This window comes from Megalops cyprinoides, chromosome 9, assembly GCF_013368585.1.
Source record: "Megalops cyprinoides isolate fMegCyp1 chromosome 9, fMegCyp1.pri, whole genome shotgun sequence".
NCBI classification, from domain to species: Eukaryota; Metazoa; Chordata; class Actinopteri; order Elopiformes; family Megalopidae; genus Megalops; species Megalops cyprinoides.
In genome coordinates this window covers 28097171-28118347 of record NC_050591.1, presented here as the reverse complement: position 1 = coordinate 28118347, position 21177 = coordinate 28097171, and the positions used below count along the sequence as shown (strand labels likewise).

Genomic DNA, 21177 nt, shown 5'->3' with positions numbered 1-21177 from the left:
GATGAGAAATGTTAAGAGCAGGACTTACATGCCAACAGATTCCACAGAAGGCCTTGCTATACCTGCTTGGTCTATGCAAAAATCCCTCTGCACACTCTCATTTGTTCTGTGTCTTGAAATGCCAACTAGAACCTAATTAAGTTACAGAAAAAACATGTCAGACACCCTCTCTCTCTCACAAAGAGAAGATCAGCAGTGGATGGTGTTGCACATAACTGTTTATAACTTAATTAAACATTGTACATCCATTTTATATTAAGTAAGGCTGTTTTTTATTGTTTTAAACCCTTTCACACATAATTCAAGTAATGATATGAATCTTGGTTAACAACTGTTTTATGTGTGTGAAATAACATGGTGTTCCTCTGTTCTCCAATTGTTCCTATCATGTTTTGTGTAATGTAGGTTTATGTAGCTGCCAGCTTTAACCACTTATATATATTTTTTTTTATTTCAGCTCTTTACTTTACAACATATAGCTTATGTTAACAGTGGAATTCCCAACACTTACACTCAGAATCTCCAATATTCCATTCACCCAATTGTTGCAAACAGTGGAGGGCTGAACATTGTATTTTGTTTGTAAATCATGCCTATACACTCAAACATGTAATACATATTCATCTCCAAACCAAAATACAAATGCTACACAAATGGACACACATACACACACAAACAAAATGACACCAACTCCAAGCTGCTATGAATCATCTGTAGATTGTCTCTTACACTTCAATCTTTCATAACATACACATACACATCTGTTCTTTATATATCTGAATTGTAATATATATTTGTATTATTCCTATCCTTGCTTCACATACTTACTTCAGACACTACCATACGCCTGAGCATAATTTAGTGTTGTCAATCAGGCATGCACATTTAACTACTAAAGCTTAATCAAACTAAATGATTGTAAATTGTCATAAGTGAGTCTAACTTACCATGCAAAATCCTATGGTAGCTACACGTGTCACACCCATACTCTCTACTACACCCACCTCATTTGCCTGCCACTTTCACTACTGCCCCTCTCGCTTTTTCTCGCATTTTTGACATACGCAAATAATTTTAGCTCTCCTTTCTGTGTTGTAAAATGCAGTGAAAGCGGTCGCATGCACCTTAACTTTATCCTGAAAGCTTATCTGTCCGGCGACTCCGGTTATTCTCCACTGGCGCGGCACCCGTTTACGTCAGGCCTACGTAATACCACAATGCGGAAAAGAAGTTTGTATACCATGCGGGCAGTGTTGTTGTTTCTATAGAGGTACAGTATGCGTACAGTACATGTTGGATCTATTACAGGATGTGATTATTATTTATTTCGGATAATGAAGCGCCTTCAGATCCAGTTTTAGCGACATTTAATCTACATGGTAATTGACGTGAGTGAATAATTTCATTGTTTCATTATCCTTATCTTGCTAACGTTAGCCGGACTAGATTGTTCAGATAGTATAAGTACAAGGGTGAATGGCTGGCAACGCCTGATAAGCGCTTTTCAACTGGTGACTGCACCCGTTTCATTTTGAAATTCTAGAGAGATGGAGCTAGTTACATAGCCGGCTCGCTTGCGTCTCAGCCTGTTATGGTCTATATTGTTTTCCACATAACTACAGACAAAGCGGTACGGACTACTTTGTCTGTAGTTATGTAGTCAGTTAGTACTAATCTGTGAGATTGGTTGAAAAAATCCATAAAAGTAAAAGATGAATTGGATTTAATTAAGGGTTAGCTGAATGGCTATGTCGGCTACAGTATTCTGGAACCACTCGCGCCTATGGGGTCGTGTTATTGAACACGGCACAGCATAGATTGCTAGCTAATTCGCTGCATAGCCACATGGTTTTAGGTCGGTGCAACCTGTGTGACACCAGTATTTGCTGAAACTGGAGCGGACGCGAATGAATGCAAAATATTAGTTTCATGACAGTGGTTGTGTCTATACTTTTGTCAAGGTGTACAGTGCAAGTATGGATGGCTACACTGTACTGAGAGTGATCGGCGAGGGCTCATTCGGGCGGGCACTGCTGGTCCAGCATAAAGGCAACAGTGGGCACTATGTGCTCAAAGAGATCCGACTGCCTAAGGTGATATTACAAGCTGCATCTCTAAGTGTTTTTCCCTGTGTTCCCATGTAACTTTTAGAGGTAGCTCGCTATAGTGATAACTTCTGTTGCGCTTTCCATCGACTCAGACTAAGTCCGGCATGGAGAGCTCAAGGAAGGAAGCAGTACTCCTCTCCAGAATGAACCACGCGAACATTGTTGCCTACCAAGAGTCTTTTGAAGGTTTTTTTCTTTCTCTCTCTTTGTAAATGCTCATTAAAATGTTTTAGAAAACATATTTTCTGCTGTAATCAACTAATAATCCCAAATTTGGAGATATTAATGTTCAAAATACATGATTGTCTTAGAAATTAACAAATGGAGGCAAATGGAAAATTGAGTGTGTCTTTTTGTCACCACTATAGCTGATGGGCATCTGTACATTGTTATGGAGTACTGCACAGGGGGAGACCTGTTGCACAGGATCAAGAAACAGAAAAGCTCTCTGTTTTCTGAAGATGTGGTAAGACATTAGCCTCTCCAATCAAAGATGAATACATCATTGCCTAGAGCAAAATCTCTCTTTGTGAGCAGGAGCCACCTGAAGCTGACATTGTCAATCAATCATTTATTTGAGCTGGCTTACTATACCTGTTTTTGACCTGTCTAGTGATTCTTCCCCCAGTTAGTTGGTCTATGTCTGTCTCTCAGATCCTGAGATGGTTCACTCAGATGTGTTTGGGTGTGAAGCACATCCATGACAAACGGGTGCTCCACAGGGACCTGAAATCCAAGGTGAGTGGGGAGGACCTTAAAGCACAGTTCGGCATGAGCTCTCATCAGGGGGCAGTTACCAGAAAATTGGCTTTATTAAAATACCACTACATTACATTACATTCATTTATCATTAATTCATTTGTCCAGACCAACTTCCAGCACAAAAGAACAGAAGTGTGTCAATTCAATTTGAATGAGAAACAATATCAGACCAGGCTAACAACACTGCTAGACCAGTGAGTGTGAGCATAACACTATTCAAGCCCTACCACAAGTTAACTAAGTTAACTTCTGCAACAAATACCAAAGTGTTATCTAAAATGTCACCACGGATAGGTGACATTTAGATCTCTAATTTCCCTTTCCTTTTTTATTGAAGAAAAAAAACAAAACAAAACAAAAAACTGTAGCTTAACATGAGCTAAACTTGGTTGCAATATTCTTTCCAAGGAGGTATGTAGCAATGTTTGCTTTGTGTGAAGTGAACATACTAGTAGAAATTTTGCATGCTTACAGGTAATGACTTCCTCTTTTCTATTTCCTAGAACATCTTCCTCACAGATAAAGGAATCATTAAGCTTGGAGACTTTGGGTCAGCTTGTGTTCTGAATAGGTATAAGAAGGAACTCAACAAATCTTCATTCTTCATATTACCTGTATGTGTTTGTTATGCTGTTCAATGACAGACAATGTCAGATTACTTTGAAATCACTGGTTATAAAAACAATGGATATTTTGTTTCCTCTTTATTGCAGTTCAAAGGCCTATGCTCATTCATATGTGGGAACCCCTTACTATGTGTCTCCAGAGATTTGGGACAGTAAGCCCTACAACAACAAGAGGTATCGTATAAAAACAAAAAAGGCTGCAGTAGGCAATAGTAGGCAGGTTACAATTTTAATTTTTAGCATTATTAGAGATTTAGGATATACCATACCAGGAGCAAATTATGGTCCTTGAGTTCTGCAAGTTCTGTGGTGCTGGATCTGGAGGGATGCAGGGAGACACAGATATAGTGGACATCACCCCTTAGTAAAAATGTTTTCACTAGAAGACCAAGTACCCATGTGTAGAGAAGGGAAAGCATTAAACTGACATGTTCACTGGTGATGAGTACGTGTATGTGTTTCAGTGATGTATGGTCCCTGGGCTGTGTGCTGTATGAGCTGTGCACCCTGCGTCACCCGGTAATTCTTCCCCCTCTCTTTTCACTCACTGCTTCCACAGAGCTTAAATCAGCCATTTTTAGGAGCATATGACAAATGACAAAATGACCACCTGATGTTGTATTTTAGTCTTATCACACATACTTTGTTTTGTACAGTGGACTCCAAATATGTACACATTTGATCTTCGATAAACTGTTACAAATATTTGATATAACAGAAGAAATGCAAATACACACTTGTGTTTTTTTGCACCAAACCATGGGTATACTTAAGTGTTTAATACTACTGTCAGAGCATTAGTATGTTTTAAAAACAATGAATGGACAAATAAGAATATATGAATACAGCTGGAGGCCACTGTGTTGCCTGGCATCCTTGTTAACTCTTTTGTGTCTCTCAGTTCCAGGCAAGGAGCTGGAAGAGTCTGATCTTGAAGGTGTGTAGGGGTACGTACCCACCCTTACCTGATCACCTGCCCTATGAACTGCACTACCTCATTAAGCACATGTTCAAGACCAACCCCCGGGATCGCCCCTCCGTGCACACCATCCTCACCTCCCATCGGATTTCCAAACTCCTGAAGAAACACCTGTCCTCCCAGGTAACTCCCTTAATCTCATTGTCCTTTCTGATTCTCACCATGGCTCAAGGCACCTGTGGGAATTCCAGCACCCTCCCCCAAATACTTTGTGTTTTTACTGTAAAAAACAGGTGATACATCTCATCCAAGGGTCCTGGTTTGTTCAATGCAAGACTTGAACCCATGACCTTTGATCATTACATGTATGATGTCCCAAGTGTATTGTGTTTTTTTTTTTACCTGTTTCTTTTCTCTTGGTCTCATAGCCACTGGAGAGAGAATGTCCAAGCAAATGGAGAAAGGAGGAAGGAGAAAAAGTGGCATTATTCCTTGGACAGAAGAGCCTTATACATTCAGGATCCACTCTTGGAGGTGAAGGAAGAAATAAGTTTGTTTTCCTCTGAAAGACCTGTGTAAACACTTAATTTTATGCAAGCTTAGATTTTTTTTCCACATTTTGAGCAACAGAAAGTATGATTCATGCATCCACATGTATCGGTCCCTGTGAGAGTGTGTGTGTATGAGATTGTTCATTAAGTCATGAGGTCTAAAAGCTGAAATCACTGTTTCCTGACTCAGAAGGACAATGTGACTGCAGTCTTCTGTCAATGTTCAGATACCTTGGCAGAGCCTTTGGAAACACAAGATAAGAGCAGAAAGGAGTGTCCTCGCAAGAATTGGGCAGAAGGCCCACCCAGTACAGTCATGCAGGTCCTGGAAAATGCAGAGCTCATTTCAACCAGCTCAGGTACAACACCATAGCCAGCTTCTCAAGGGATATGAAAACTGGTGTCTACAATGTATTATTTTATTTACATGCTATTGTTACCTAGGTAGCAGGTTATTTGTAAGGTATTGAAGCTGATCGATTGATATGGTTTGAAGTGAAATAACTGGTATATAATCCTAACTGTGCATGTCACATGCATTAATGATTAGATGAAGTGTAATAAACAAGGAACACATGTTAAACTCTTTTTGCTCTGTAACTGTTCTCCAGGAGACACTCTCTCAGAGACACAGAGGTCCTGCCCTCGGAGACAGTGGGACAAAAGACCTCCCGAGAGGCTCCTGAGTCTGCTGGAGAAAGCCCATCTGAGCATGGCTTTCAAAACCTACACTGTGCACAGGGCAGGTGTGTTTGTACGTGTGTGTGTGTGTGTCTGTGTGCGTGTGCGTCTGTGTGTGTGTGTGTGTATTAACCACTATATTGAAAGTAGACTGCAGTTCATTCATTTCATGTTATAATAGTAACCACCCTGTTGAGAGTAGATTGCAATTTATTCATCTCATGTAATAAAAGATAGTATAAAAATGTGGGCGTTATTTATGTCAAACAGCTCGTTTTCTGCCATCATTGACAATAGACATTCTCAGAGAAGACAGTAACATTGAAGGTTTTTGCTGCATGATGCAGTCAGAAAAGACACATCTTGGCGTTCTTAATTGCTAAATGTGTTGCTTATAAGCATGGTTGGAATTATGGAATGGAATAACAGAAGTGCTATATGTGATTTACACCCTTATGGAATGCACAGCTTCATACAGTAGTCAACTATGCTTCTCAGTCACACATAGAAGCTATATGCTCATTACAAAACCAAGCAGTACTAATAACTGCAGGTGTCGCTTCTGATTAACTTTATTGTGTGTGAATTTGACTGTGCTGAGAGCAGAAAAAGCAGTTAAAACAGACTGGGGAATTCGCAGCCGTATTATCTCATGGCTGTGAGCGAGGCCTAACGCTCCTCCATTAAGGTCCCAATAATCTCTCACCATTTCTAAGGAGTTCATTACCTACTGAAAATAACCCCTCAGCTTGCCTCTCTCCCCCATCTTCCAGCAGGTGAAGATCCCCTGGTGGGGCCCCTGTCCCAGGCAGGGGCGGACGACACAGATGGCCACATGGAGGACATGCTGGACGAGAGCAGGCTGCAGCCACGCTCTGACGACGAGGACACGTGAGTGTGTCCCCTTGATGCGACACCTAATATACACGACAGGGAGTCAGGGAGTCAGGGAGCGGAGATTTCTATAGTAGTCATTCACTGGGATCTGGTCTACAATTCACTTCAAACCATTTTTAAACAACATGTTCAATGATGTCACTTTAGGTAACGTAATATAACAGTGTTATCATTATTGATTCACACTTGACAAGGCACCTTTGAAAACATCTTTATTTTTAATATCATAAGAAAAATCTGGCTTGATTTTGATGTTGTATTTTGTCTCTTACCAGGGATTTTGAAGAGGACTGCCCCTGTGACTGGGTGGAAGACCTTGAGAAAACGGTCATGGAACGCTAATATCAATGCTGTGTGCACCTCTGCTAAAACAGTGGACATTTTGAATATGTTGCCTCCATCACTAAATGCACTAAATGTTTTTGAGTGATGTTCATCATATAAATGGTTAATTTATTCCACCATTTTTAACAAACTGTACATAACCCACAGTATTTTGTACCTGGTATTTAAATGAGACTTTGGTCTTTGAATAAAAGGTTGCCATAATGTATTTATTCAGTTTCATTATTCAGAGTTTGAATGATTCATACAACGTCTTGAACTTCGTTACATTTAAACCTGCAAATACTGTCTTGTCAATGGGGACAGAGTTCCTTACTCGTTCAGAGTAAAGGCACTATTCATTCAAATAGGTGAATCAGTTAAAGTTTTGTCGTATAGAACTTTGAAGAAGGAAACACATTTGAGTTCTGTATGGTTCTCGTAACAATAAGATGGAATTTTACAGCCTGAGCTCTAGAATCAAGCCGTCTGTGATCGTATGACGTCCATCCCTGGTCACAATACAGAATAGAACGCTGGTATTATTGAAGTCCACAGTATATAATCTTGCGTAATTTTACTGTTTTAACAGTTTTTGGTTGTTTTCATCGCGCTCTGCTACGATCTTGTGAATTTATACATTTGACAGTAACTTTGTTACTGAGTTTTTGTTTCCCCAAGTCATTTTGTGTATTAAAAACGTTTAATTTATGTGTACTCATGTACCTAGAAATAGCTACTTAACTGGTGTTAACAGCAAAGATGTCGGCCAGGGCAGAAGTCTGCAAAGACTATCAGTCCTCCCTGGCGGATTTGACCTTCAACAGCAAACCTCACATCAACATGCTCACCATACTGGCACAAGAGAATCTGCGCTTCGCTAAGGATATCGTCGCAATTATCGAAGCACAAATCTACAAGGTTTTTATGACAGAATTTTCAGTTGTGTATTTTAGAGTGTATAACAAAGAGGGCCTTTTATTAGGTTGCTAATAGCTGGCTGTCTTGCAAACAAACTCAAGTAAAATAAATAAATAAATGTCGAGACGGCCGAGCCAACGCATAGAGTTCCCTGACCACTTGATGAACAGATGTTTTCAAGCTACTGTATAAAGACAGTATAAGGTAGAAAGTGGTTAGAGGACTCCGTTGTCATTTTTAAAATTATTATTACCGCTGAAGCCAAATTTGAGAGACCTAGGAATTGACATTGTCAACTGAAAGCCAAATATTTTACCTTGCACGACTATGCAACCTATAATCTTAAACCACTGACTGAAGTGTCGTGTGTGTACAATAAAATGCACGTTATTGTAACATGTAACTGTGCTCAGTTAATAATACTTAGTTTGTGACAAATCCATGATTGACTGGCTAGTAAACTTAACAGTCGACATTGATTCATGTAATTGTTATAGAACTTTGATCATCATGATAAAATGTGTGGCTGCCAACAATTGTTGATACATGTTGCAGTTTTACAGATATCAGAGAGCAATCCTAAATATATCGATTAAACCAGAAAGTCTTCGTGTCGATTAGGTATAACGTAGAATGGATCGATTGACTGTCCGGTAAACTTCACTGACTGTGTACTATCCTCTGAGATTTTTATATATATTTTCATTTACCACAGGCACCTCCTGCCCGGAAGCTCCCTCTCCTGTACTTAGTGGATTCCATCGTAAAAAATGTTAGAGGGGAATACCTCGCGGAGTTTGCTAAGAACATCGTCCCCTTATTCATTTTTGTTTTTCAAAAGGTAAAAAAGAAGTGGAAGAAAAAATTCTTTAAGATATCCCATATCCTGTGCAAAGGTTCTTGTAAACCTCATTGATTTACTTGTACTTTCTGTCTCTCAAATCCCTTGTGTGAATACATGATCCTGACCCATTGTTGCTAACGCACAGCAGAAAGCTGTAAATATGTAATAAATAAATAAAATATGTATATTATTCTTTTATTTGTGTATGGGTTTCAAGTCAGAATATTCTGAATTAATCCTTGTTTGGACTGCTCTAATGTAGCAAATAAATCTTTGTACCAAGCTGTAATCTTTTTTTCATTATAGGCAGAAAAGAGAAATAGGCAAAGTCTTTGCAGACTGCGCTCCACTTGGAATGGCATTTTCCCAGCAGAGATTCTTTGTGCATTAGACAACCGATTGAATCATATAGATCCCACTTGGCCAGTCGAACCTCAGCCACCACACTGGCATGCCGGCTTTCATCTGAATCCAAAATTTCCACAATCAGTGAGTGTGTAGGATGGAAGGATTCTTGATTATCCTTTGCTCATGCTGTGAAGTATTTTTATGCTTTTTGTATGTATGACTATATACCTACTGTGCTGTATATTAATGTATGGTATTTTATTTATTTTGGGACATGTGCATTGTTATTCATTTATGTTTTATGTTAGGTTTTACATCACACCTAACATTACTTAAAATATACATTTTGAAAAATACTGTTAAAAATCAATTAAATCAATTAAAATCAATTGTTTTTCACCTTCTACCTCAGGACAGGTAGGTATGTACATGCTTATGTACAGATGATTTTGAATGTGTTTCTTTAGGCTGCTGGTCATTTGGCATCAACACAAGTGAACAAACAGGATCCAAGGCTACAGCTGCATCAGCATGCTGGTGCTCTTGTGAAAAAGTACCAGGGAGCAGAACTCAATGTGAAGTCCAGATGCCTGCATGAAAGAGAGCGGGGTGAAGCCGGTGCCTGTGAGTACACCAGCATGACAGCGAGGTTTGCAACAACCGCTGCTAGCCAGCACATGAGAGAGGACGCTGGGAAGCATGCCTCCACGCTCAGCACAGCTAACGGAGCGAAAAGGTCACGGTCCAGGTCCCCCTTATCATTGCGGCCCCCCTCGAAGAGAAAAGACAGCCAATCGCCAGAAAGGAGGCCAAGAGGTGTTTTTTCATCTGGAAAGTTACAGTATGGGGGACAGGCTGGAGACAAGACTTGTCACTCTGAAGATTCCTCACAGCTTGCAAACACTGGAGACCAAATATCTCCCTCAACAAGAAACACAAGTGACACTCAAAGAGCTATCATCAAAAGATTTAGTAGATGGGAGGAATTCAAATGGTAAGCATACTTACTCATCAGCTGAGTGTTTTTTTTTTGAGACAATGTATTTTTATGAAAATCATCAAACACCATCTGAACTCAAAATATATGGCATAGTAGAAGTGTCTTTTTGTTATACACGGTAATTTGGTTCTTGTTCATTTTTCTCTTTTTTTTTCCTTCCAAAGTAGGGACCAGTCTGACAATAACATGCACCCTGTGAAGTCAATCCTGCAGTGCGCAGCTCAATATGAATCCAAGCTGAGCACAGTTAATATAAGATCATGCTCAAGGTCTCCCTTATCACCGCTGACCTCCACAAAGGGAAATGACAACCCTTCTCCAGAGAAGAGGCCAGAACACATTTCCTCTGTCAAATCTGGCAACACAGGACGATTGAGTTGCAAAGATTCACACTCTGAAGATTTTTCACAACATTTAAATGTCAGAGACAAAATAATTCCTCAAAATAACTCAACAAGGAACAAGAGTGATGCTCAGAGAGGTAAAAGACCAATAGAAGACATAGCCAATGATAGCAGCTCCAGTAGATGTAGTGGATTGGCGAAATTTAAACGGTAAGTAATTATAAGTCCATTGGGTTTACTTTTGAGGCTTTAATAAGTATATTTTGATAAATAAGGATTTAGGGTTTATAGCAATGCAGTCTAAATAAAGCATATGCTGTGTAGTATATTAAAAAGAAGTGTTTGTGGTACTGATTCATTTTTTCTCCCTTCCCCCAAAGTCTGAAACAGTCTCAAATGAATCAAATGATGAAACCAGACCCACAGTGCATGACCCAGTTTGACCGTCCACTAAATCAGCAGCGTTCTCCTGGATTTTGTGGCCCGGTGAACTGTCAGAACCCCCTGAGACAGGACCCATCCATATTTCACTTACCCCAGAAACAAGGCCACCCTGCCAATCACAGTCATCACCTGTCAAATTCCAACATGTTGCACCACAGGCTTGCTATGCCTGCGAATATGTTCAATAATGCACCACAGCCTTTCCAGGAGCAGCACAATATGGCTCAGGGAGCCAGGTTCAACAGACCGCCAGTAGGTGGTGCCTCATCCATGCCCAATTCCATCCAGAGGCCTGTGGTACCTTTGTACAATGCTCATGTACCAGCACCCTCTATCCAAAGCAACACCACACCAATTCCAGCAGGCAACATTCCACATGATGTAAGTATCATGAACTAAACATTCAACTTAATGACAACTCACTCTAATATGCTGTTACGACCAATGGTATATTTATGAGTTGCAGACCTATTCCAGTTTATAAGTACATGAATAAATAATCAGCTTACCAGTGTAAGTCAGAGATTTTGGATTCTTCAGTACTCTGTTTCAAGTTTAAGACTAGGCTTGAGATGGCTATATACAGTAGAAAACTGAAGTCGATTCTTTGAACATCAGCAGGAAATGACATCAGTGTTTAGTATTGTAAAGTGCTCTTCTAATACATTAAACCTTGTCTTTATCCTGTTTTTGTCTCGTGTACTTGATCAATCAACAAATTTGCTATATGTTACCATCAGCAAGTACAGTAAAGATGGACACATAGCTATATTACTGATGAATGAAGAATGACTTGTTTACCTAAGGGCTTAAATCTCCTCTTTGGCTCAGATAGTGTATAAAGATTAATTTTGTCAATTGTTTATTGTTCCATCTGCAGGTGAATATTTTGCCTGCCAGAGCCCAGCCAGCAGTTGCTTACTGCCAAAGACCGCCCTTCATTCCACCATCCCAGAATGTTCAACGTTTCAATCAACCAGGTAAGCAGGGCTTTCCTGGAAAATTATTGTTTTTTTTTTATTGCTTAGAGTTACAGATTAAGGTGCAGGTAAATCTATATGAGATTTAACATTCTGGATGTATTTTAAGCTATATTATATAATGTTTATATTCAATACATATGGTTTGCATGTCAACCACTGAATTACAAGTGTAAATGTGACTCCCCTTCTGTGATATTCACAGTATTAAAACATTTGTTTGTCATATTGGATAAGGGCCCTACAGGTCTTTTCTCTCTTGTGAGATAACTGGCTTGTCATGTATATGTCTCAGTAGGCTTACAGTTTGCATCATCTGGAAGTAACGGTGGCCAAGTAAATGTGAATAACTTGATAACAAGACTGATTTCTGCTGGATTAATTAAGACGGAGACAGTGCCTGCAAGTGGTAAGCTTATTGGTACATTTGGTACAAACCGTTTTTATTTCGACTGAAGTTTGCATATTATGCATCATATTATTAAAAAAAAGATGGTTAATTTGTGGATATCATTTGTCTTATATCATTACATCAACCAAATATGTCTTACACCAACCACATTAATAGTAGGTTTGGTAAAGTGTGTTGCTCATAATGTCTTCTTCATGTTTGTAAGTAGGATATTTGGCAGTCAACTCAGCTGGTTGAGGATAATATCCTTTTTGAATTTTAGCACCAACTGGGCTGTCTAAGACACAATCAGTGGCAGAAAAGCAAGAGAAAGAAGTCTTCAAAAGTGTCCCAGATCTCACTGAGTTTGTCAAAGAAGACATGAAACAGTAGGTTCTTTTTTTTATTTCAACCAAATACAATAGCAGAATGAAGTCACCTTGGGTCGTTAAGAAAACCAAGGGGAAAAGTTCATGTAATACATAGAAAAGATGTAGTAGAATAGTATGATAATATTGAGCTATAAAAGAGCTCACAGTTCCCAGCTGTCAAGGGAGTAGGTGTTGCTTGAACTGGTAGAACTGATATTTTCTTTCGCAGGAGATATGACGGCGTTGTCACCAAACTCTACGCTGGGAAGCAGTGCTCCTCTTGTGGCTTGCGCTTCACTGCCACACAAACAGAGGAGTACAGAGATCACTTGGACTGGCACTACAGACAGAACAGGACAAAGAAGGATATCAGCAAGGGGGCTGCATGCAGAGGGTGGTACTTTGGTGTGAAGGTAAACCTAACTGAGATCTAAACACGTAGTTGCTTTTTTTTTTTTTTTTAAAACAACACAATCCTAGCAGAGGTCAAAATGTGTTCTGCTGACACCACCATTTTCTCAGTAAGTTGCCCACGTTTTAAACATTTGGAGGCCGGGCAGATTATTGCCTGTTGACTTGTGGCAAAAAAAATCTTAATTCCCAGGAGTGGACGGAACATCACGACTTAGCTGATCTTGAGGACAGAGCAAAAAAGAGTCAGTTCTTTGAGAGGGCCAGGCAGCACAGTCAGGAGGGCCTAAGAAAGACAGAACTCCAGAGTGTCAAAGCAGCTCTAGATGTTGTTGACGAGGCAGGTTGAAATGAAGCCATAGTGTTTGATACATGTATTTTTTAAACTTCTCCACCTACACAACTGTGCATTCTAATACAAAAACACATTCGCTCTGCTGGATTTCACAAATATTATGCAACATTATATTTTAAGGGAGGGGCATCAGGACAAAGCGTAGATATTTAACATAGTCTTGAGGGCAGTGGAGATGAGTTTTGTTGTCCTTGTCTTTTTGTCTGAAGTCCTGCGAAGTGTGCCAGGAAAAGTTTGATATGGAGTGGGAGGATGAGAAAGAAGAGTGGCGTCTTAAGAATGCAATCCGTGTTGAAGGAAAGGTACCATCACAATGATTCACGTGTGTGAGAAATTAGAGAAGAAGAATGGCGTTTGCTTTTAAGTTTGTGAAATTGTGTTTCTGCTGTTCCGAATTTATACATGTCAAATGGGTTTAAGTCATAAAACTGCAAAACATGTGGGGATGCAGCCTGGGTGTTTAGTTTTGCTCAGTGTATATAACCAAAAGCCTGGATCTCAGTGACAATCACAGGCAAGCTTCAATGGATTTTCTTTTATTTATTTACAGCCATATCATCCATCGTGTTATGAAGACTACAGAAATGTAGGTATAACTTGTATATACTGAGCAATACATGGTTCTTGTGTGGTTTATTCTTTTGTGTACTGTTCACTGTTCTAATATAGAAAGGGCACATTGAAATGAAATCCTAACCCAAACTGTATTACACCTGTTTACAGATGTAGTCGTTTGTGGATTGTACTTCATCTCTCAGCAAAGCCTAGGTGTAAAATGTTGCATTTGACACAACTGAAATGGAAGACACATCCTCAAGGTTCCACTATTTACAGAATAAACAGCAGGAGTGTACAGAGAGCCGAAGAAAAGAGGAATATATTGTGAATTTTTATTTATGCTTATAAAAACAGAATATTGTAGTATTGCATAGCATAGCATAACGTAACATATCATATAACATAATATATGATTGTATGGAACAGGACTGCATAGGATAGGAATTGAGCATACCACCCTGTTGAGCCAACAATGCTGTCATGTGTTTCATTTAAAATAAAATTCTACAAACCTGTAACATGCATCTGGGCTGTTTCCTCTTCTTTGCTGAAGTCATCTTAACATGATATTACTAGATAGCTGAGACATGAGCAGACAGTAGAAATGCCAATTGAAATGGGAACAAAATGTATATGTATATATATATATATATATATATATATATATATATATATATATATATATATGTATCCATAATGTAGTATACATGTGAGTTTCAGGTTCAGAGGCACAGAAGAGTGCAGAAGAATTCAGTCTCTCATCTTAGTGATGAAAATGACCAGGTCTTCAATGGCTACACTCGTGTTTTCCTTTAATCCATGACCACCAGAATCGCACCTATAGCATTGACATTTAGTTCAATTTTACAGGAAACTCTTCACTGATGACAGTGACATTGTACATATTATGTGCATTGATAATGTCACAGCATTTGGTTTCTCCTTCCGCAGCCCCCCCTCCAGGCAGTGATCCCAAGTGCAGATGGAGGAGGTTATTTTTATAATGTTGTGAAAGGGAATATTGAATCACCCAAATGAATTAATCCTACTTTCCTTAATATAACACATCTGTCGCATATTGCCATTACAGACAGTACATTACAGACACAGCTATATAAATTATGACATATATGGTCATATGTCGTTTGTGAACAAAATATTCTGATCCAATGCCAAACCACTGCATGTGTTCTGAGCAGTCAGATTCAGATATATAGGCTTACCTTCTGTCTGATCATTTCTACCCTGTGAGTTTTTGGCCCAGACTCAGTCAAACTGCATTACTAATAGATACTATATCACCTCATGTGCTTTGCTAGAGTGGTTGCTTTATATCTATTGGCTGCTGTGTCATATCTATGGATATGCTCTGGTTGTTCACCTTACACATATAAATGCACATGTCACGAACAGGACAATAAGGTCTGAATGAACCTGACATAGTTTTCAATTGGATAGTTCTCCCATTTGGACCTTATTTTTCACACAGATATTGAACTAAAACACATTAAAACTACTGTGCTGTGGTTACTGATACAAAAGGCAGCTTTAAATATGCATTTGCTAAATATTTTCACCTGAATGAAAAAGCAACCTTTTGCTTAAACTCTTTCCTTTCAAATAAGAAGTCAGATCAACATAAAATGTGATAATGTGGCATAGTATTTAGGGGCCTGGGCTTGTAAGCAGAAGCTTACAGCTACAAATACCATGTAGAAAATGACTGTTTTATTTTTGTGCAAGGCACAGTACCTGATCAGACTTGCATCAGTAAATATCCTGCTGCTTAAATGCATAACTGTTGTTAGTGCTACCTGCTGTATAAACTGCCCAGTGGAAAATAAGAAATCGTTATTTTAAAGTTGAAGAATTACTGCATTTAAAATAGAATTTAGAATTATTTTAGCTGTGTTCTTTTATTTTGGTACATTTCCCAAATATTCTTGTCAATACAAAGTGATCACTCTGGGTCCTGCTTTTGGTTTTGCTTGATGCGGACTATGAAACAAGGCAACGGCCGTGGTTTATTGTGAAAATGGGCGTTCTGAATGAACCTTTTTGAGCTGCTTTTGCACATTTTTACCACTAGATGACAGTATCATCTTACCAAATACAGAGCCTTATCTCTGACTTATTCCTTCACCTGGATTGTAAAAGGGACCAGCATTTCAATGTGTTTATTAGCGAAGAATATTCTAAGCTATAATGTCCTTATAATTGCATCATCCAGTCGATGCAGCATCTAGATGCACCTTTCTATGACTGAGTAGCCCCAATGTTGTAATTTTTTGTATTATGAAACAATTCCTGTTGTATTGTGTAAAAATTAATGCTTTCTGTGGTCCAGATGTTATATCCTCTTGCCTATGAACAGAACAGGAACATTTCAGAGCTTTTTGAAAAGCAAAAAAAAAAAACATGTTGTCTGTGCCACAGTGCAGGATGTGGAGTAAAAACTATGCTGCAACAGCTGACCGTTAATGAGTGGAAAAACACAACAGAAGAAGCCTCTTCATCCCGAAACGGAAACAATCCAAGCCACATCCCACCCATGCTCCTACGCTCATGATGTACACAGGATACAGCCTCCGTGTTAACAATAGTCATAACAGACACCACTATAATTACAGCACGCAGACATAAGATGCCCAAGGTCATGTGCAGTGCCCCCTCCTGTTTGCGCAAGGTGACAGCGGTATTACTATGGCATTGGAAGCGTTGGAGTTGTTGCTGTGGTCCTCTCATAATGACACACTGAATCCCCACAGGTCTCATACCGGCAGCTCCTGGCTCTTTCCTCCCATAGCTTGGCGGAGGTCTACTCTTTTGTGAGGACGACAGATAAAAAAGCACTTGGACCCCACCACACAACTGATACTGTAATCCACCACAATAGATATCTGGGTTCCTGTGCTGGGAATCTCCAAATGTCTGGTGATTCTGTTATTTGAATTATCTTTGTGGGGTGGAGTACTCTTATTCTGAAACTAAAGGAGGGGGATGATGGGAATAAACATCCTTAATCATAAAATTGGACATACGCAGGATATGAAATTGGTTAAAACAAGGCTCTGGTAGATATGAAATTGATGGACTAATCTGTGCTGTAGTATAATTGATCGTAATTAGGTTACGGTGATACAGCGGATGTTTGAAAAGTATCTCTATTCAGATTAAAGAGTTTGTTTGTGTCTCCAGGGGGAAATCATTAGTATGGTGAGTGCATCTTGAAGAACTCCAGGCCAATGGCTGTGAGGTAGGTGCCCGTCAATGGATATGAGATTCAATGCCTTATGAAATCAACCAATTACCTAACTAAATGCATGGCTGCAGTCATCTTTGTTGAAGAATAAAAGTGATTATAAAATTCTGAACAAGTAATTAGACAGCAGATTGGGCTCAGGATGTTTCAAGCAAAGCACTGACTGGGTTTTTTTCCCAGCCGCAAGGGGACATGAATTAATGTCTAATGTCTAATGTCCTAAATATAATAGACAAAACTGGAAAGCTTTCAATGCAAAGGAAAGTAAATCTCACAGTCCCATACTATGTATGCTAATAATAATGCACCATATCCCCTCATACTGAATTTCTACGTTTCTCAGTGCTGCTGCTATTTTAATTGTATTTTTTTTTTCTAAGAGCTCAGATGTTTTTGCACCTAAGCAGTGCTAGATAGGCAGTCTGCACCACTTGAATTTACTGATTTTTTTTTTGGACATGTGGATTGCGCTTGCCATGCATAGAAAAAAGTGAGTACTTAAAGGCAGTACATGATGAAGTGATACATCAGGCGCGGGACTGTAATTGAGCGCTTGTGGTCCACATCGCGTGCGAATTATGTTGGTTGTCCTCTCCTAACAGGAACTGTTGAAGTCCCTCACAGACGGGCCTTAAGTGTTGACATACTGCAAAGGATTTCCTGTCCTTCTTTTTCTTTTTTTGTGAAGTGTTTTTTGTGGTCTCCAATGTTCCTACATGCCGTTGAAGATTTACATCGAGCAGAAGGGTCACTGGCTTGTGTGCACCACCCACGGACCCACAGGCAGGCAAACAACCACGCACACACATCTGACCTTTCTCACTGTCCTTTTCTTTATCTCTTTCTTTTCGTTTTCTACCCACGCTCCTTTCGTTTGTCTTTTTTCCAATCCCTGACATTAGTGGGTTGGCATTAGCAGTTGCTCACCTTGTCTGACGACAGGTTAGAACCAATTAGCTTGTTTACTTTTTGACTGGGAGGTGATCACCTTGCCCCCTTCTTCCCTGTCTTGTTTTCTCTTCTCCCCTCCCCAAAACCCTTACTCTCCCTCCTCTTTGCCAATCCCCCCCCCCCCCCCCTTCTCTTTCTCCTGTCTCAGTCAGGAAAAGATATGCAGATATAGATTGACCCGGTGTTCTGGCCTGTTCACGCCACCAGAAATCTTCCAGTAAGGCTCTGATTTGATCAAAAAGTACAGAGCATTGTCCTTCGTGTTGAGGTATGATTTTAAGGAAGTTGAAGGTTTTTTTTTCTGTTATCATTGCTTTTAGACCAGATGTGAAAGGTTCTGTATTCTGTCTCACAGACACATTTGATTTGCATCTGCAACTGGTGCAGTACACCAAGAAAAAAAGTTATTAAGTATAATGTATAATTCATTTTAATCAGAATAGTGACTGCAACAAAGAAATGAGCACAGGAAAACTAAATATATAATGGCTTTGGAAGCTTCCCATGAAACACATTCCAACAAAATATTGATTCAGCTTTGATGAATGCATTTGTATTGTTACAAACATATATTTCTATAGTTCTATGTTTTCAGTAGTAGTGGCAAACAATGGGTTAGATAGCCTTGAATAACCAAATAATGTTGAATGACTTGAGTGCATGTTCACAAAGTCTGACGTTTCATTCAACATTGCCTCAGCCTCAGAGCAGGTATTATTTCTGCCTTTGAATGATCCTTGAGAATCAAACAAAACCAAAATTGCAATTCATCGTAGCCAGTTTCTGTAATGTATATTCCCTTTATGTCATTCGTCATTCTTATCAATGTATTGTGCAGAACTCATAAAAGTGAACCCAAAATCCAGAGGGTAAACAATAAGACAAATAACCATCTGTTTATCATTTATGGATTGCCTGAGACAAAGGATCACGCAAAACTGGCAATAAGCTCATGTCAGTTGTTAAAATCTTTTACTGCTGTCAGTAGTGGAAATAAATCAAGTGGAATGGAACCAGTGTCCTTCTTTCTTTTCGGTACATCACAAACATATGCAAAGCTCATGTTAGTACTCCACCATGAGAAGTGAGTTGTTGACATAAACCAAAGACATATGCAGATAGGACTTCTGCTGGCGCAGTCAAGGGAGAGCCAAGCTGTGGCTCCCCAGGCTGTCAGGGGAATGACTTCAGGCTGTAAGAGAAGCAGCAAATGAGGAGGGTGGTGTGACAAACTGGAGAGGACTTTCAGAGCCCCCAGGGTGCACCATGGGAGCAAGTTACTGCACCAGACAGCTCAGAAAACAACATCCATTTGAAACAGAACTTGACAAGGGAGAGAATTAACAAATTTTCAATTCCTCCTTTGTGATGACAGTTAATGCACTGCGCATAGTTTTATGTCATTAAAATTTTGGTGCCAGTTCTATATGTGCTGTCTGAGAGGCAGTCTACACGTAGCCACGGTATATAAAGAAAAGGGGACGTGTGTCTGTGTGGTGATTAAAAAAAAGGGAAATGGTCCAAGGCCTGGAGTGAGTCATTTGGTTTAACCGTTAGCCTGCCTGTTTTACATGGGCAATGCCCTTCCTCCTAATTACCAATCGCATTAGCAAATTACAGTACTTCAGCACTTTTACTACCATTACTGTAATTATGGTTGTTATTTCCATGTCTTCCCCTGAGACAAATGCATTGTCTACTGGCAGACTTTGTTGCATTGTCCTGAACAATAGAAAAGGTTTTGCCTGCTACATTGTTGATGGCAGCACAATGCAGCTTGCACTTAGAAATGAAGGGTCAGTAACAGTGAAATACTAAAGTGTCATTATTTGTGACCAGGACTGTATGGGGTCTGGGCCTGTGTGTCAGTGATGTGGAGAGGTACTATTTGCCCATCAGCTCTCTCCTTTCTCTGGGCTTACAATAGGTCAATCAGGGCAAGAACAGGATATAATACTTTTAACCCCCCTAAAACAGACCCTTACCCTTAGCTTGTATGTTGTGTTTTCCTTAGTCTGATTTTCCAACAGATTAATCCAGCGTTTCCCAAACCTCTCCTGCAGGACCACTTATGTATTTTCCTACATGTTTTAGATCTCTTCCTGCTCCAACATAGCTGATACAAACAATCAGTTTGTTATTAAGTAGCTTCAGGAGTTCATAACGAGTTGATCATTTGAATCAGCTGTTGGAGCAGGGAGAGATTTAAAACATGCAGGACAAGTGCTCCTCCAGGAGACCTTTGGGAAACACTGGATTAATCAATCAATCTGAGCAATATTTGCTTAAATGGTTGATTTTTCCATGTACAAATTGATAACATGGAAAACTCAATCTCACATGAATTGTCTCTCACTGGGAGTTACTCTCACTCTGTCTCTCTCTCTCTATCACTCTCAATCTGTCTCTCTCTGTAAAAGGGTAATGATAGTTATCTGTCCAGCATCACTACTTTCTTGGATATGGTGGGCTTATCAAAGTCTGAGGTGATTCCAGACCGAAAACAGATATACCGTGGGTGTTAAAGTGGAGTACATGACACATGCAGGGAAATTTTATACCAGCTCATTCCCACTGGTGTCATTTATTAAATTATTCACATTTACCAATAGATCTTATCTAGAGCAACTTACATAGGCTACAATTTTTTACATGTTGCCCATTTATACAGCTGGATATTTTACCGAGGCAGTTCTGGGTGAAGTACCTTGCCCAAGGGTACAACAGCAGTGTCCCAGTAGGGAATCAAACAAACAACCTTTCGGTGTTACGACTCATGCTCCTTACCACTAGGCTACACTGCCGCCCCCATTTATAAGATGTACCAAAATGGATGTGAATCTATTCACTTTTTGATATATAAAACAGTTTTTAATAAACTAAAACTACAAGCAATAAGCTACAAGCTAGATAGCTTGTAGAGAAGCTGGCTGACACTTCTCTCATAAATGAGCCAAAAAGAGCAAAGGTTAAAAGCATGGGTGTCAGTTTGTTTTAAAAAAGTGCTGGGGATAACGACGGGTTCGACGTGTTCACACCCAACTAAAGGCTTTCAAAAAAAAGTGGTGGGGACGAAATGGCCCACAACAAAAAGTGGTGGGGACGAAATGGCCCACAACAAAAAGTGGT

The 21177-nt window shown here is 39.6% G+C and overlaps 2 protein-coding genes across 3 annotated transcripts; both read left to right on the top strand.

Moving 5' to 3' along the window:
* The first annotated feature begins 1213 nt into the window (after positions 1–1213).
* Positions 1214–7028, top strand: nek3 (NIMA related kinase 3). Of its 2 annotated transcripts, none has more exons than XM_036537314.1 (14): positions 1214–1270; positions 1962–2093; positions 2201–2294; positions 2477–2574; positions 2763–2846; positions 3374–3441; positions 3584–3670; positions 3961–4015; positions 4398–4598; positions 4844–4949; positions 5194–5325; positions 5578–5712; positions 6421–6538; positions 6820–7028. In XM_036537314.1, the coding sequence occupies exons 2-14, from the start codon at positions 1977–1979 to the stop codon at positions 6884–6886; spliced, it is 1362 nt and encodes a 453-aa protein (XP_036393207.1). In that variant the 5' UTR covers positions 1214–1270; positions 1962–1976; the 3' UTR covers positions 6887–7028. The 2 variants fall into 2 exon arrangements, with proteins under 2 accessions (XP_036393207.1, XP_036393206.1); XM_036537313.1 differs by having other exon boundaries at positions 1234–1388.
* A 602-nt stretch (positions 7029–7630) lies between these two features.
* LOC118783738 (pre-mRNA cleavage complex 2 protein Pcf11-like) lies at positions 7631–13887 on the top strand. The gene is made up of 8 exons (XM_036537692.1): positions 7631–7789; positions 11650–11749; positions 12048–12158; positions 12424–12529; positions 12741–12924; positions 13116–13262; positions 13487–13579; positions 13828–13887. Exons 1-8 carry the CDS (start codon positions 7631–7633, stop codon positions 13885–13887), a joined length of 960 nt encoding a protein of 319 aa, XP_036393585.1.
* The last annotated feature ends 7290 nt before the right edge of the window (positions 13888–21177 follow it).

Coding starts and splice junctions, on each gene's coding strand:
- LOC118783738 (XM_036537692.1), top strand. CDS start 7,631: ATGTCGGCCAGGGCAGAAGTCTGCAAAGACTATCAGTCCTCCCTGGCG. Junction 7,790..11,649: donor TCGAAGCACAAATCTACAAG/GTTTTTATGACA, acceptor TTCCATCTGCAG/GTGAATATTTTGCCTGCCAG. Junction 12,530..12,740: donor GTCAAAGAAGACATGAAACA/GTAGGTTCTTTT, acceptor TTTCTTTCGCAG/GAGATATGACGGCGTTGTCA.
- nek3 (XM_036537313.1), top strand. Junction 2,295..2,476: donor CTACCAAGAGTCTTTTGAAG/GTTTTTTTCTTT, acceptor TCACCACTATAG/CTGATGGGCATCTGTACATT. Junction 4,950..5,193: donor TTCAGGATCCACTCTTGGAG/GTGAAGGAAGAA, acceptor GTCAATGTTCAG/ATACCTTGGCAGAGCCTTTG.